The sequence below is a fragment of the Camelina sativa genome, chromosome 2 (genome assembly GCF_000633955.1).
Source record: "Camelina sativa cultivar DH55 chromosome 2, Cs, whole genome shotgun sequence".
Lineage (NCBI taxonomy): Eukaryota > Viridiplantae > Streptophyta > Magnoliopsida > Brassicales > Brassicaceae > Camelina > Camelina sativa.
This window is the reverse complement of record NC_025686.1, coordinates 28,535,612-28,549,391: the sequence shown is the minus strand read 5'-3', so window position 1 is coordinate 28,549,391 and position 13,780 is coordinate 28,535,612. Positions and strand designations below refer to the sequence as shown.

Sequence of the window (13,780 nt, the reverse complement as noted above, 5' to 3'; positions counted from 1 at the left end):
TTTGGTAATTTTGCAACTGATTTTTTTTTGTTTTGGTTTCGTTTTTCGTCGGTGCCTTTTTAATTATTTGTTTGTACTGTTTGTGGGGAGTTAACTCCGGGGTCACATGTGTTTGGACTTATTTGATTTTGATCATGTTCCAATTTCCATATTTTCATCTGAACTCGAATTTTTAAAAATAAATATATGGTTTAGGCCGTGGTTGTTGTTTGGGCCTTTGTTATCATTTTATCGTTGTTTTTGACATTGTTGGGCTATTACTTTGGCCCAATTGAGGAATTTTGGGGTTAGGTTAGTATAGCTAGGTAGAGTGTAGACTAAGATTATTGATTATTTAGAATCTGAGTTCAGAATCGAAAACGTGCATGGGTAAGTAAATAGTAAGATGCCATAACAAAACAAACGCAAATCATGCATCAATAGTTATGTAAATGGTCTTTTTAAACAAAACAAAAGCAATACAGTATTGACTGTAATTTTTATAGCCATGCGCTGTATAAATAAAATGTTAAGTTTCACGCACGTAGATAGAACTCTATGCAACATTCTTCAATGTGAAATCATAATCGAACGTATAGTTCTCAAACACGTTGTAGAGGCGTGGTTGCAGAAAAAGGTCATATTCATATTCATACAGTATATATGTTAACAACACTTAGTTCTACCACGTATTAATTAGCAGAAAAAATGCATCGTTTTCATGCTTACAGATACTCAATTTTGCAAAACCTAACAATATATCCATGTTATCCCATAATAGATAAAACATGCACGTGTAACATAAGAAGCTCATCTTTATCTTCAACGGTCAATAGACGGCATTTTTGCCTTTTCTTTCAAAATTTCAATCTTGGAAGAAAAATTAAAAACGACTTTGTATTTTGTATGTTTTAGGATTTACCTTTGACCCAAACTCATAAATAATAGTCAAGATTAGTAGAAACATGTTTAAATTGAAATGCATGAACTTGCGTTTGGCGGCTGATTATGCGTTTGGTTTAAAGATGACCAACATTTGAATTTTAATAAAGACTAATCGTCCTCTCTCTCAAAAGATATATATTTTAGTTTGACTTTCGTAACATACGAAAAGTAACAAAAAAAAAGATTATGCAAATGATAAAAGAGTGTTATATGACGTTGCCCTCTCCTAATTCAAAGGGGTCAATCTAAATTCCATATTACAAGGAATATTCCAAAACTTTGGATATCTTCAAAAGACCCCTATTGACTTTGCCTACAAGGTTAAATCTACTTGCACGTTGAAGTTGAATTCGAACGTGGAATAAAAACCAACTATATTCTGATTCAACGTTAAAATAGACAGTCGTTTATGACCCCTACCGATATATACTATTTCGTCGCAACTTTAGTTGAAAGATCTATACGTTTAATCCTATAATTAATGAAGAATATAATTAGGCTATTGACTTGAAACATGTGTTTGGTTTGTCCAAAGTAATATTTTCACAATCCTACTTCAATATATACTAGATTAAGATCCCTGCTAGAGCACGGATTGAAATTTCTTTTATTTATATTGTAATTTTTTGTAAAATATAATTTATGTGATTGTTTTCTAAAAAAATTTGGATAAAACATTATGCAATAAAATCATATGCTAAATATGATGGCTTGAAAAAGACACATATTTTGTAAGTTTTATATTGCTAATGATTTTAGATAAAAATTCGTGCTATAACACTGGTTAATTTTTATTTTATACAAAATTTTGTATATTTTATATTTTAAAAGAAAATTTTAATATGTTGTATTAATTTATATATGTCAAGTTATTTCAACAATGTATATTTTACATCATAACTTGAATGTCATTATAAGACATAATTTTGTAAATTTAGTTTTTAAAAAGCGAATTATTATATTATGAGTAATTTAATATATTGTTATACTTTTTGTTTAATATACGTGATTTCTTGAAATTCTTTCATATTATAGTGACATATTATTGACATTGCTATAACAAATCAATATAGAGTGTTTATAATTTCTATCTTTTTGATCTATTAAATGTTTATGATATTCTTCAAAATATCAAGTTTCAATATTTTAAAAATCTTTCAAAATAAATTGTTTAAAGTTTATTATATTATATAAAATTAGAAAATTCAACAAAAGAATATTAAATTAAATTTAAAATATTCAAATTTTGACCCGTTACTCAGTAAATTTTTTAATTCAATAGATATTATTTAAAAAAAAATATTACTAAAGCTTGAATATTTCATAGATTGAACAATTTATATTTGTTTTTAAAAATTCAACTTATGGTATATCTAGAAATAAAACTATTTTTAATTATAATAGATAATACGATAATTTGTTTCTTTCACAAAATAGAGTCATATTAAAGATGAGAGGTGAAGTATAATGATAATTAACAAATTAATATAGTAAGTTAGATATCAAAAGATTTTATCTGATGAATAATTTGATAAATAAAATTAAAATGGTAAGTTAGATGATATCAAATGATTCTTTAGAATATTGTTTTTGAGATTTTTGAAAACAGCGTGTTCTAATAATAAAATCTTCAGAAAATAAATTAAGTTTACACTCATTATTTAACTTGTAACCAATTAATGTATAACCTATTTGTAACCAACTTATTCAAATTATATAGTCTACATACAAAATAAAGTTGTGTACTTCCGTTTTATTATAAATGAGATTTTCAAACGTACATAACTGTGGGATTGGGAAATTATACTTTGAAACTATGAAAATTTTTTATATTATATACACAATGATATGATCAGATAGGGTTTCTGGAGAGATTAATTAAGGTGTATACTACATACTTGTACGATAAATTTATTTTCGTGGTACCACACTACACTATGCATATATTAAAAAGATCTCGAATCTGACGTGATCGATATGAAGATGCCTCACAAACTATTGGAAAACTACATCTATATATAATTTATGAAAATTCACATAAAATGAAGTAGTTGTTAAAGAGGGCTGACTATACCAAAAGATACCAAAATTATTGATGAAATATCCATGAAATAAACTGTGGGCCGCCATATTTTTTTCTAATAAATTAATATTCCTGAATTTATAATATAATACTACTAATAAGCAAAAAAAAAAGGATAGCATTAAGCAAGTAGGCTGCTCTTTTCCTCGGATTCAGTGAATTATCCAAGTCGCCTGGGTGGTGTTGGTTCATAATTTCATATCCATTTTACCTTCACATTTCTCTGTTTTCCAATATAAAGACTATATACTATTTAATAGCCAATGCAAGTTGTACTAGTAGACATGCTCGTAGAGATCGCAACTCCACTAAATCTAATGGCTAGGGATCACGTCCATGTGACGCTTTCATTTGATTGGTTCCTATGGACGCCATTTTCTTTTTTTTTTAAGTTCCACTCTAGATTCTATAAAAATGAAGCATGTGATGGTAACGGTGTTACAATTTAATTTACAAAACAACCTTCCCTTTCTTCTTTCAACTTGTCTTCGTCAGGCTCCGTTACAAACTTACAACGTTAATTAATTATATTTTTCCCTTTTTCTAAAATATCATAGACAAGAAATTTAATTACAATATCATTGTTTATGTACTGATATAAACAAAATAAAATAAAATAAAAAACAGAGCCGCCGCAACTTGCGTAAGTCTGTTGGGGTCGAATGACTTCAGTGCGAAGCACCCGCGCTTTTCTTGGCCATTTTTAAAATTTAACTGTTACAACATAATTACTTACACATGAAATTGAAAGAAAAAATAAACTTAGATTAGAATATATATATAATCTGTTCACATACATACATATTAAATGATTTTAATGAAGTCATGGCCATAGGAATCCAGACTTGGGCAGGCAAGTTGGCCTTGGCCATGAAGTAAGTAAACTACATAAAAGCATTATTATAATAGATATGTGATTAATCAAATAATAAAAAAATGATTGGAGAGTTGTCGGATAAACTTCTTTTTTGTTTTCCTTTCTTTTGTTGAAAGCTTGATGAAGCTTCGAGATGAGTTGCGTTACTATTGGAAATGGTAAAATTTAGAATATTAAAGTAAAACTATAGAGCTCACATGCCAAGGTTTTGTTATTATAAGTAAACCTATAGAGCTCACATCTAAACAACTATTGTATAAATTAAAAGTATATAGCTAGTTAATCAGTTTTATTGGTCATCGTTGTGAATTGATCGGGCATGCATGGTTATAAGCTTATATAAGTTATACTATATGACATATTGACATGTCAAAAAATAAGCTTATAGCACACGTATGTTACTCAATATTCAGAAGTCGTCATTAGCAAAAGTAATAAACCTAAACTGACCCAAATCTAAATTAAATCCCCACTTTGCGGCTTATCGCACAGTAGGAAGGAATATTAATGTTAAAGCGTTTGCAACGGAAAAGGATTTGATTCTTGGGTGGTACAAACAAAATATAAATAATTTGCAATGGCAACTTGCTTTGTATAGTTTTATATATATGGTCGAAATTGAATATCTACCTAGCTACTTTTAAAATAATATATATTGGTTGTGCAAAGCACGGTGATTGGATGGCCATGATTTAGTTACAAGTTGCATTAGTAGTTTTTCTATTCTTCTATACGCACATATGTTTATGTATTGTATATTTGGGTTAACCTAACTACAAAAATCATGTTATGTAATATGAGTTCTGACTTCTGAACGTGATTAGCGAAGTACTAATCGTGTAATTATAACCAGGGATAGCTACGAAGGAGTGGCATATGCGAGGAGGATTCTATTCTATGCCTTATTCGCTCAACATATGAAATGAGGAGAGTCCAGAGCAGAGGCCAAGAAAAGAATATTATCTGTATTATACAAATCTAATTTCTGTTTATTTAAATATTGCTATTACAACCACAATCACTTTTAAGTACAAATACTATAAATAAAGTTCTCTTCAGTCTTCATGTATACACATCGATCCACATCAATCTATGCGAGATTGAAAATAAAGTTCAAATTTTCAATCTCTACAATACGTTTTCAATATTTCTAATAATAACATATCACGCATGTTTCTGAAACCTAAACTGAGTTGGTTACATAATTAAACGCAAATTCAATAGAAACTGACTTATTATTAGCAACAATAACGATCAATGATCTCATTAAATTATCAAGCATGTTACTACTTTACTACCACTAAAAAAAAAAAAATATCTACCTCGTGAGTCTATGATATTCAAAGTTATACAAAAAACAATAGTCGTGCCATAATATTTATTAATATCATAATAAAAAAATATCACGTAGCTTAAAATAACATTTAGTTTAACAGCCCAACAAAGAAAAAATCTCCTCTCGTCACGTGCATTAATTACTCCCAACAATTCAGACTTTGCAAATTTAATTATATTATTACAAAAATAAAAAAATCGTAACCTAAAATTTTTTATTTTTATTTCTCTATACAAAAAAAAAAAACAGTGTATATATATATAGAGGAACTTGCACCAGGAAGTAGCATTAACCGTCACGAGCTTTTGTGCTCTGTTTCTTTATTTTATTTTCTCTCAAATCAAACTTTGAATTCCCTTACATACAAATCGTGTTTGCTTCGATGGAGTGGATTCGAGGAGAAACGATCGGATACGGAACGTTTTCTACAGTGAGTCTAGCGTCGTCACCGTCTAATAACGGTTCCGGAGCGTTTCCAACGTTCATGGCCGTGAAATCTGCAGACTCATACGGCGCTGCTTCGCTAGAGAACGAGAAAGCAGTTCTAGACAAACTCGGATACGAATGCGACGAGATCGTACGGTGTTTCGGCGATGATCGGACGGTTGAAAACGGAGAAGAGATGCATAACTTGTTCTTGGAATACGCTTCTAGAGGGAGCTTAGAGAGTTATCTCAAGAAACTAGGCGGTGAAGGTCTACCGGAATCCACCGTACGTCGTCACACAGGATCGGTGCTTCGAGGATTAAGACATATCCACGCTAACGGATTCGCTCACTGCGATTTAAAACTCGGGAATATTCTGTTGTTCGGTGACGGCGCCGTTAAGATTGCTGATTTTGGATTGGCTAAGAGAGTTGGGGAAGTAACGGCGTTAAACGAAGGAGTTCAGATTAGAGGTACGCCGTTGTATATGGCGCCGGAAGCTGTTAACGATAACGAGTATGGATCAGAAGGTGACGTGTGGGCTTTGGGATGCGCTGTAGTTGAGATGTTTAGTGGCAAAACGGCGTGGAGTTTTAAAGAAGGATCGAACTTCATGTCGTTGTTGATACGCATCGGTGTTGGTGATGAGGTTCCGTTGATTCCCGAGGAGTTGTCGGAACAAGGAAGAGATTTTTTGACAAAGTGTTTTGTTAAAGATCCCAAGAAGAGATGGACGGCTGAGATGCTTTTACATCATCCGTTTGTAGCCGTCGATCTTGATCACGACGGTTTAGTAGAAGAAGAAGGTTTCGTTGTTAACTTGAAAACAGAGAAGGAGGTTTCTACATCGCCGAGATGCCCTTTCGAGTTTCCCGATTGGGTTTCGGTTTCTTCCGGTTCACAAACGATCGATTCACCGGAGGAGAGGGTTACGAGTTTGGCGGCTGATTCGACCCCTGATTGGTCTGTCACAAATAGCTGGGTCACCGTACGGTGACGGTAGTGATTAAAAACAGGGGACAAAAACAGAGTTGCAGAGAAAAGGCTAGAGCTTTTTTTTAATATTCCTAGTCAGATCCAACAATTCTAATTTAATTCGTTGTATAAATATTTTGTTATTAGAAATTCAGAAATTTGTTACATGTAAATACCAGTTTTGTATTAATGATCCCAAATCTTGATTCTCTTTAGTATATATAGACACACCAATCAATTTGTATAAATGATCCATAATCCCAATTCTCTTTCTCCGTGAATGTGATATTTAGACAAATCATGCGGACATATAAGGTAATAATCAAAATCCTTTGTAAAGTGAAGATTAAGACTCTTGGACAAGGCTCGTGGCCACCACAGAACAGCTAACTTCTGACTTAGCTTCATCTTCATCAAACCAACTCACCGATCCATACACCACGTTCTCTTGTAACGCTCTCGGACTCTCCAATCTCACAGTGTAACTTAGCTTCTCATTTTTCTCGCTGAACATTAGTCTTTTTGGCTCTACAACGACGTTTAGACCCTTCAAGCCTCTCACTCTCACACTGTAGCTTCTCTTTGCTTCTCCCACGTTCGTCAACGTTCTCCGAAATGTCTTGGGACCGTTTTGATCAGACGTGAAATAGGCAATGATTGAAGGGTAATTGAGATATGGAGATGGGTTCTTACACGCATCGGAAAGATTCGATCTTGTGATGATATTGATCAGTTTTCTTGATTGTTTTGCATTGTGACAAACGAAGTTTATGAAATCTTGTGGACTTGTATCATAGATTAGGCCAGGGTTCAAGACGTTTTTGGTGCCCACATGTCCTGCTCCAACGGCTAAAGGGTTGTCTAAAGTCAAAGCCGTTGTCATAATTGCAGATTTTATAGCCGATGGACTCCAATTTGGATGGACTTGCTTTATAAGCGCAGCTACTCCAGCTACATGAGGTGCAGCCATTGATGTCCCAGTTAAGAGGTTAAATCCGCTGAGTAATGGTCTTGTTGTAGTTCCTGCTACTGGTTTAACCGGTGGCCAAGCAGAGAGTATCAGTGTCCCAGGGGCTAGAATGTCCGGTTTGAGTATTTGAGGGAAGCTTGTGAATGGACCTCTCGAGCTGTATATGTCTACTTCTGGAGCTGGTTTTGTCCCGATTACCGTTTTCCGAAACTCTAGCCTCGCGGTCGCGTTGTTGCTCAATGCATAGCTTTTTATAGTTTGTTGGTGCTTTGAGCTGATGAATGCTACCGGAAACTGGTATTCGATTGTGTCTTGTTCCGTAAGTAACTTATCTGTTACTAGAACTACTGCTGCAGCTCCGGTGGATTTGGCTTGTTGTAGTTTGCTTTCGATGTTAACGTTTTCGTAACAGACAACAATTATGTTAGCAAGAGTCTTGTTTCCGGCTTTGCAAGATTCTATGTACGTCACGGGAAACTGAACTGAAGGGAAATCTCCGGGAAATAGAGACGGAAAGTTGAAGCTAACTCCGTTTCCTAACGTTAGGGTTCCTTGAAATTGCCGACCGATTGTTCCAGCTCCAACCGTCATAATCCACGGCGCTCCGTTAATCAAACTCCAGTAGTAAGGCCCGTCATTACCACCTGAAGCAACGACGAAAACGCCTTTTTGAATCGCAGCAAATGCTGCTACTGCAATCGGATCATTTTCTAGACCGAAACCATCGGCTTCGTCGCCGTCATCATTCTCAAAGCTCAATCCTAGTGACAAAGATATCACATCGACTCCATCTCGGATCGCTTGATCAATCGCTGCGATTACATCTGATGCGTAAATCCCTTCTTCCCAAGCGGCTTTATAAACTGCTATATGTGCGTGCGGTGCGATTCCTGAAGCGGTTCCTTGCGCATAAGAGAAGTAAGATGCGTTCTTAACGTGATTTCCAGCCGCAATGGCTGCAACATGAGTGCCGTGTCCGATTGTATCGTAAGGTGAAGAGTATTGACCAATCTTGCTTCCTCTCAAATCAGGGTTGTTGGCGAACAAACCCTTGTTGAAAACTCTTGCACCAATTAGTTTCTTGTTGCACAAGGAAGAAGAATTGAATTGACATTCTCCTTTCCATTTAGACGGAACCGAACCAATCCCATCGTCGTGAAAGCTGGGACTATCCGGCCAAATTCCGGTATCTATAATACCGATGAATGTACCAGCTCCATAATTCGAGACCGGCCATGTACCGGATGTCGAATTTAGACCGATAAACTGCGGAGAGAAAGTGGTGTGAAGCTTAACCGGTAAATCTTTGGTGAAAGAGACATACCCGGGTTTGTCTTTAAGACGTTGGAGCTCGGAGTTGGTGAGAACCGCGCTAAACCCGTGAACCGAATCGGTATAAGCGTAGATAATCTTTGGTTTTCTACCGGTTATAACCGAAGTAAGAGTTGTGGAAAACCAGCTTTGGTGATCGGGAAATGGCAACGGTTTAACGGATAAGTCCATATGGATGATGTAAGTAGAGGTCTCTGCCGTCGCAACCGCTACGAAGAAGTAGATGATCATAACAATCACGACGGTGGTAGTAGTTGCCATCTCTGAGCAAGTTTTTTCTCTCTGGTCTCACTAAACTGAACTGCGTTCTGGTTGTTGGTAAGAATGGATTATAGTATTGTAAGAGATGTTTTATTTTTGTGATTATGATTCAAAGTCGGAGAGATTGTAACCTTTACTTGACTTTTGCTTTTGGTAAAGCTGTTTTAGGTGGTCGGCAATACATCCTCTCATCATTGTTTCTTTTTACTTTTCTCTTTCCATTGGGTTTATTAAAGTGTACAAGGCCTATTGATGTTAGGCCCATTGGGCTTGAGGGGGGGGGAGTATTAGGGTAGGTGAGAGCGTTGTTGGATTCAGATTTTGCAAATGCATCGCGCCAAGTCTTATAGATTTTCCCGCCATTGCCATTGGTGTCTTTAACCTAAATCAGTAAATCGGATGCTAAGCTTCGAGGTTCAAAAAAAAAAAAAAATCCCCAAAATCCCCAAATTAGCCGGAATTGAAAAATGTCCGGTGATAATTCGACGGAGGGTGGCCGACGACGCAGCCGAGGGGCGGAGGCGTCGAGTCGGAAAGACGCACTCGAGAGGCTGAAGGCGATTCGACAAGGGGGACTTCGGAATCTATCAGCTTCAGGTGGTGGGTACGATATTAGGCTAGAGAAGCCAATCTTCGATACGGTTGATGATGAAGAGTACGACGCACTTGTTTCCCGGAGACGCGAGGAGGCTCGCGGATTTGTAGTCGACGACGAGGAAGGTGGCGATTTGGGATACCTCGACGAAGGTGAGGAGGAGGATTGGTCGAAACCAAGTGGACCAGAATCGACTGATGAATCAGATGACGGTGGTAGGTTTAGTGGCAGACTTAAGAAGAAGAAGAAGAAAGGGAAAGAAATGATGCAGCAACCTCAGGTTAAGAAGGTGAATCCGGCGCTTAAGGCTGCTGCTACTATCACTGGTGAAGGTAGACTTTCTTCTATGTTCACATCTTCAAGTTTCAAGAAGGGGAAAGAGACTGATACAGGGAAGTGCGAGGGTATACTCAATGAGGTAATTGCACAAGTTACTGTAGATGATCTTGATAGGGAAAGGCATAAGAGAAGGAAACAAACAGGTACTGTTCCAGTTACTATCTCTAGGAACAAAAAACTGGGTTTTGTTACTTCAAGCATGAAAATGAAGGAACCAGAACCAAGACCTTTAGTGTACGAGGGTGATTCTGTTTCCATGGAGAATGTGTTAATGAAAGATTTGAAAGAGGAAGATATGGTAGAGTCTGAAGTCCTTCCTCCGTATGTTTCTGAGAGTATGGATTTACCTGGAAGTGATAGTGTTATAGAGGATGGATCAAAGAAGATAAGGAACGCTGAGGTGAAGACGGAGTTAGGTGTAAAGGAGGTGTTTACATTGAATGCAACAACTGATATGAAAGATAAGGATCCGGCTTTAAGCGCCACTGCTGGTTGGAAGGAAGCGATGGGAAAAGGTGGAACTGAGAATAGGGACTTACTTGGTTCTAGTTGTGAAGGGCAAACTGAGTTTGATTTGAATGCTGATGGATCACTTCATTTCTACATTCTTGACGCTTATGAGGAGGCTTTTGGCGCCAGCATGGGCACAATATATCTCTTCGGGAAGGTGAATCTCTTGGGATTTTTCACTCAATTTTGTTTAAAGTTGTTATGTGGCGTTAATCTAGATATGAATTTGGACATTCTCTATTTACAATTCAGGTTAAAATGGGAGATACGTACAAGAGTTGTTGTGTGGTAGTTAAGAATATTCAGAGATGTGTTTACGCTGTTCCAAATGATTCCATATTTCCTTCCCATGAACTAATCATGCTCGAGCAAGAGGTGAAAGACTCTCGACTTTCTCCTGAATCCTTTCGCGGGAAATTACATGTGAGTTTGACTGACTGTGTTACATGCTTGGAGGAAGCAATATCTTTTTCGATGGTATTTATTCTTGTTGGATGTGTCTTCTCAGGAAATGGCATCAAAACTGAAGAACGAAATTTCTCAGGAATTGTTACAACTCAATGTTTCAAATTTTAGCATGGCGCCTGTCAAGGTTTGGTTATTTATTTACTTTTTCATGTATCTTGCAACAATACTTTTTTGTTTTACTTTCTATTCTGCTCTTTATGGATAAATATCAGAGAAATTATGCTTTTGAGAGACCGGATGTTCCTGCTGGCGAACAATTTGTTTTGAAGATAAATTATCCATTTAAGGTTTCAGCTCTGCAATATCAAACTAAAACTCATCCTTTCTTTTGTTAATTTGTTTACATCTCAACACTAATGACATATTTTCTTTGTTCTCACAGGATCGTCCATTTCCAGAAGATCTTAAAGGCGAGTCTTTCTGTGCTTTGCTCGGGACTCATACCAGGTTCTGGCGTCTTACTGCTTAGTTTCATTACCTTTCCCTCTGTTTGGTAGTTGGTCATTTAAGTTTGTATTTTCTAGTCTTTTGTAGACTTCTTAGTTTACTATGTATGCTGGCTATGTCGATTTAGCACGGTGCAATTTTTCCAACCTTATCGAAGTTAATTTATGTGCAGTGCTTTGGAGCATTTTATTCTTAAGAGGAAGATCATGGGACCTTCTTGGCTCAAAATTTCAAACTTCTCTACTTGCTCACCTTCTGCAGGAGTACGACCTTAGAATTGTGGCATAATCATATTATCAGTAATTTTCTAGTTCTGTTTATCTCCAATAATGAGAGGATTTGAAACTTGTGCAGGTGAGCTGGTGCAAGTTTGAGGTTACTGTTGACTCTCCCAAGGATATCGCTGTTTTAGTTTCGGAGGACAAGGTGGTTCATCCTCCTGCTGTCGTTACAGCCATAAATTTAAAGACTATGGTCAATGAAAAGCAGAACATAAGCGAAATCGTTTCTGCATCTATTCTATGCTTTCACAACGCCAAGGTTGGTTTACAACATTTAAACAAAGCTTCTTTGCCGTTTTTTCTCTTTGTGAAGAATATGGATATTTGATCATGACACTAACAATCACCAGTATGTGTTCGTATCATGTGGTTCTATATAACTGCTCATTTTTGGACGATTGTTTCTTGCTCAAAGACGCTATTATGTCTACATTAATAGCTTGACATATGATGTGCGTGCTCCTTGATTTTTTAGATTGATGTTCCAATGCCAGCTCCAGAAAGAAAGAGATCTGGTATTCTGAGTCATTTCACCGTTGTTAGGACTCCTGAAGGAACTGGTTACCCAATTGGTTGGAAAAAAGAAGTGGCTGACAGAAATCTAAAGAATGGCTGCAGTGTTTTAAGTATTGAAAACAGGTGTGTTGCAGCTCTGTTACTAAATAGGATGTGCTTATGATCCATATATATCTTTGGCAGTTCATGTTGCTTTGTTCAACATTTTTTTTCCTTTTCTTACTGCAGTGAAAGAGCATTGTTGAACCGATTGTTTTTGGAGTTGAACAAATTGGACAGTGATGTTCTTGTGGGACATAATATATCAGGTTTTGATCTGGATGTTCTTCTTCAAAGAGCCCAGGTATAGCAAAATCTCTATTTACCATTTAGAAAAATGGTAGTGTCGTTACAGGTTTTTTCTTTCTATGATGTACTTTTTCATTTACATGACCTGGACAATGTGCTGCTATTTGACTCATATCAGTTTTGTAAGGCCCTTGTCTCCTAGGCTTATTAGATGATTTTTAACATTAATAAGCCAGCAAGTTTTTTTTATGCATTGTACATCCTTTAGTCTCTTTTCCCAGTCTCTCGTGTTGTGATGGTGACGTAATAGAGATCTGAACATTGTCTGTCTTGTTCTTACTACTGTGCAGGCTTGCAAAGTTCAGAGTAACATGTGGTCCAAAATTGGCCGACTTAAACGCTCTTTCATGCCTAAGCTTAAAGGAAACACTAATTTTGGGTCTGGAGCTACACCAGGGCTCATGTCTTGTATTGCTGGAAGGCTCTTGTGTGATACAGATCTATGTTCTCGTGACTTGTTAAAGCAGGTATGGTACCCAACTCTCGTAAGTAGTAAGTTGAAGCTCACTCCCTGATGTGTAATCATCTGTTTCTTGTAGGTCAGTTATTCGTTAACGGACCTTTCAAAGACACAGCTGAACCGGGACAGGAAAGAGATAGCGCCCAATGATATTCCCAAAATGTTTCAGTCATCCAAAACACTTGGGGAACTTGTAAGTTCTTCAATGAGCCTGCTCGCCTGCTCATCTCTGTTTTACGCATGAGTTGGTACTGCCACAATACTAATATAGGTTATGAGTCCTTGCGAGTGAAATTTTTTGGTGCATATTGGTGAAGAATAAAATCGTTCAGTCATACGTAGAAGTAAAGGATTTGCAGATAACAACAGTTCATGTAAGCTTGACGAGTGATGACTGCGTCTTAATTCCTCGCTTGTTATAACCTTTTTGGTTTTCAGATTGAATGTGGTGAGACGGATGCATGGTTATCCATGGAGCTCATGTTTCACTTAAGTGTTCTTCCTCTCACTCTCCAGCTTACTAACATAAGTGGCAATCTTTGGGGGAAAACACTTCAAGTAATGACTCCTGATTCTCCTCTCTTTCTCTCACTCTCTCTCCCGGGAAGCTATATGCTGCTGACTTATGCATT

The 13,780-nt window shown here is 36.5% G+C and overlaps 3 protein-coding genes across 3 annotated transcripts in view; 2 read left to right on the top strand and 1 right to left on the bottom strand.

Annotated features, from left to right (window-relative positions):
- Positions 5,523 to 6,836, top strand: LOC104745075 (mitogen-activated protein kinase kinase kinase 2-like). Its single transcript, XM_010466250.2, has one exon. It carries the CDS (start codon positions 5,603 to 5,605, stop codon positions 6,641 to 6,643), a length of 1,041 nt encoding a protein of 346 aa, XP_010464552.1. The 5' UTR covers positions 5,523 to 5,602; the 3' UTR covers positions 6,644 to 6,836.
- LOC104745065 (subtilisin-like protease SBT1.9) lies at positions 6,844 to 9,351 on the bottom strand. Its single transcript, XM_010466237.2, has one exon. It carries the CDS (start codon positions 9,182 to 9,184, stop codon positions 6,968 to 6,970), a length of 2,217 nt encoding a protein of 738 aa, XP_010464539.1. The 5' UTR covers positions 9,185 to 9,351; the 3' UTR covers positions 6,844 to 6,967.
- LOC104757537 (DNA polymerase alpha catalytic subunit-like) overlaps positions 9,538 to 13,780 on the top strand; it is a 9,738-nt gene continuing 5,495 nt past the window's right edge. Inside the window, exons 1-12 of the mRNA XM_019231509.1 lie at positions 9,538 to 10,785; positions 10,881 to 11,051; positions 11,137 to 11,220; positions 11,309 to 11,383; positions 11,479 to 11,543; positions 11,716 to 11,806; positions 11,898 to 12,083; positions 12,300 to 12,463; positions 12,569 to 12,683; positions 12,979 to 13,155; positions 13,228 to 13,341; positions 13,587 to 13,706. Coding sequence (XP_019087054.1) covers positions 9,652 to 10,785; positions 10,881 to 11,051; positions 11,137 to 11,220; positions 11,309 to 11,383; positions 11,479 to 11,543; positions 11,716 to 11,806; positions 11,898 to 12,083; positions 12,300 to 12,463; positions 12,569 to 12,683; positions 12,979 to 13,155; positions 13,228 to 13,341; positions 13,587 to 13,706 — 2,496 coding nt within the window. The 5' untranslated portion in view covers positions 9,538 to 9,651. The remainder of the gene's footprint in view (positions 10,786 to 10,880; positions 11,052 to 11,136; positions 11,221 to 11,308; positions 11,384 to 11,478; positions 11,544 to 11,715; positions 11,807 to 11,897; positions 12,084 to 12,299; positions 12,464 to 12,568; positions 12,684 to 12,978; positions 13,156 to 13,227; positions 13,342 to 13,586; positions 13,707 to 13,780) is intronic.

What these genes read in the sequence shown, in the direction of transcription:
- LOC104745065 (XM_010466237.2), bottom strand. Translation starts at nt 9,184, where the DNA reads ATGGCAACTACTACCACCGTCGTGATTGTTATGATCATCTACTTCTTC.
- LOC104745075 (XM_010466250.2), top strand. Translation starts at nt 5,603, where the DNA reads ATGGAGTGGATTCGAGGAGAAACGATCGGATACGGAACGTTTTCTACA.